At 40.3% G+C, this 2,005-nt stretch overlaps 1 gene segment (V, D, J or C); it reads left to right on the plus strand.

Annotated features, from left to right (window-relative positions):
* The first annotated feature begins 617 nt into the window (after nt 1-617).
* Nucleotides 618-1,167, plus strand: LOC129027643 (immunoglobulin heavy variable 3-72-like). The segment is given in 2 exon segments: nt 618-663; nt 767-1,167. Coding segments are annotated over 2 exon segments (447 nt in total).
* The last annotated feature ends 838 nt before the right edge of the window (nt 1,168-2,005 follow it).

Here is a 2,005-nt window from a genome sequence, read left to right on the forward strand (position 1 = left end):
TGGTAGAAAAAGATAAAGAGAGATAAAAATAATACAAGAAAAGCCATAGACTTCTGAATACACATGCGAATGAATCCTCAGTTTTTCTATATTATTTAGAAAAACACTAAGATACAGCCAAATAATATGATATCATTATATTAAGAGGATTTTGTAAACCTCCCTCAGAATTCTTGCTCTGTCCTAGAGTTAATTTAGGCAGCAGCTGGATCCAGTCCTGAGAAACACAGGCTAGACAGTGAGACTGGCTCTTACCAGATGTGAGCTCGTAGACACGTCACATGGCCCCTCCATGCTTGGGAGTTTATGTTCACATTTGTAAATGAAGGAAAATTTGACTCTCACAGAGCATAATTCATGTGCATCTAAAAGTAGACATGCTAATGATAATTAATTATTTATGACATATAATTGCTCACATCCACTCTGGGACACAGCCCACTCTGAGGCATCCCTTCCAGAACTCGCTATATAGTAGGAGACATGCAAATAGGCCCCTTCCATTGCTGATGAAAACCAGCCCAGCCCTGACCCTGCAGCTCTGGGAGAGGAGCCCCAGCCCTGAGATTCCCAGGTGTTTCCATTCAGAGATCAGCACTGAACACAGAGGACTCACCATGGAGTTTGGGCTGAGGTGGGTTTTCCTTGTTGCTATTTTAAAAGGTGATTCATGGAGAAATAGAGAGATTGAGTGTGAGGGGACATGAGTGAGAGAAACAGTGGATTTGTGTGGCAGTTTCTGACCAGGGTGTCTCTGTGTTTGCAGGTGTCCAGTGTGAGGTGCAGCTGGTGGAGTCTGGGGGAGGCTTGGTCCAGCCTGGGGGGTCTCTGAGACTCTCATGTGCAGCCTCTGGATTCACCTTCAGTGATCACTACATGAGCTGGGTCCGTCAGGCTCAAGGGAAAGGGCTAGAGTGGCTAGGTTTAATAAGAAACAAAGCTAACAGTTACACGACAGAATATGCTGCGTCTGTGAAAGGCAGATTTACCATCTCAAGAGACGATTCAAAGAACACGCTGTATCTGCAAATGAGCAGCCTGAAGACCGAGGACTCCGCCGTGTATTACCGTGCTAGAGACACAGTGAGGGGAGGTCAGTGTGAGCCCAGACACAAACCTCCCTGCAGGGGCGCGCGGGGCCACCAGGGGGCGCTCGGGACCCACTGAGAAAGGGACAGGTCCCAGGAGCAGGAGCAGGAGCAGGGGGAGGTTTCCTTTCTCAGATGCAGGAGGCGGGTTTGTTTTTCCAGGACTCTGGAGTTTTATGAGGTAGCGATATCTTATTATTTTTATTTACGATGTATTTTTATTGATATTTGTGTTATTGTAATTTTAAAATTTATATGTAGGGATATTTTTTAAAGATACATAACTTCAAGAAATAACTCTTCCTAATTATTTACTCTTATTCTTCTAGAGTTTTATTAACGTCTGTTGATATCAGCTACTACACAGCTATAGAGACATTAATTTACATCCTAGACATACGATTAAATACACAAACCAATGCATACATGTGTAGTCTCTTATATTTAACGTTATAACAGAACAATTCTAAAATATGTCCTAAAGAATCAAACTTAATGAAAAACAAATATAAATTATTAATCTATAATTGATTTCAATGATTCTCTATGATTCACATAAATCGATGTCTATTTGTAAGCTTAAACATAGTGTATTGGTCATTTTAAAATAGCCAAGAAATAATTTCAAATATTCTTGTCAAAAAAGTGATAGGGATTTGTGGATTTGAGGTAATATATATGTCGATTAGCTTGATTCAATTATTACATATTGTATTCATAAATCATAACATAGCTTTGCAGGCCATAAATATATACAACCAAAATTTCTCAATTTTCAATGAAAATTTAATTATATTTGTTAATCTACCCTAGGTCATGAATTTTTGCCCCCTGTCCAGATCTGATTGAATTGTCCTGAGGAACTCATCCATTCTCATGTCTCCCGAAGGCTTCAGGAAGTAGCTCCTAGATGGGTA

The sequence above is a fragment of the Pongo pygmaeus genome, chromosome 22 (assembly GCF_028885625.2).
Source record: "Pongo pygmaeus isolate AG05252 chromosome 22, NHGRI_mPonPyg2-v2.0_pri, whole genome shotgun sequence".
NCBI lineage: Eukaryota > Metazoa > Chordata > Mammalia > Primates > Hominidae > Pongo > Pongo pygmaeus.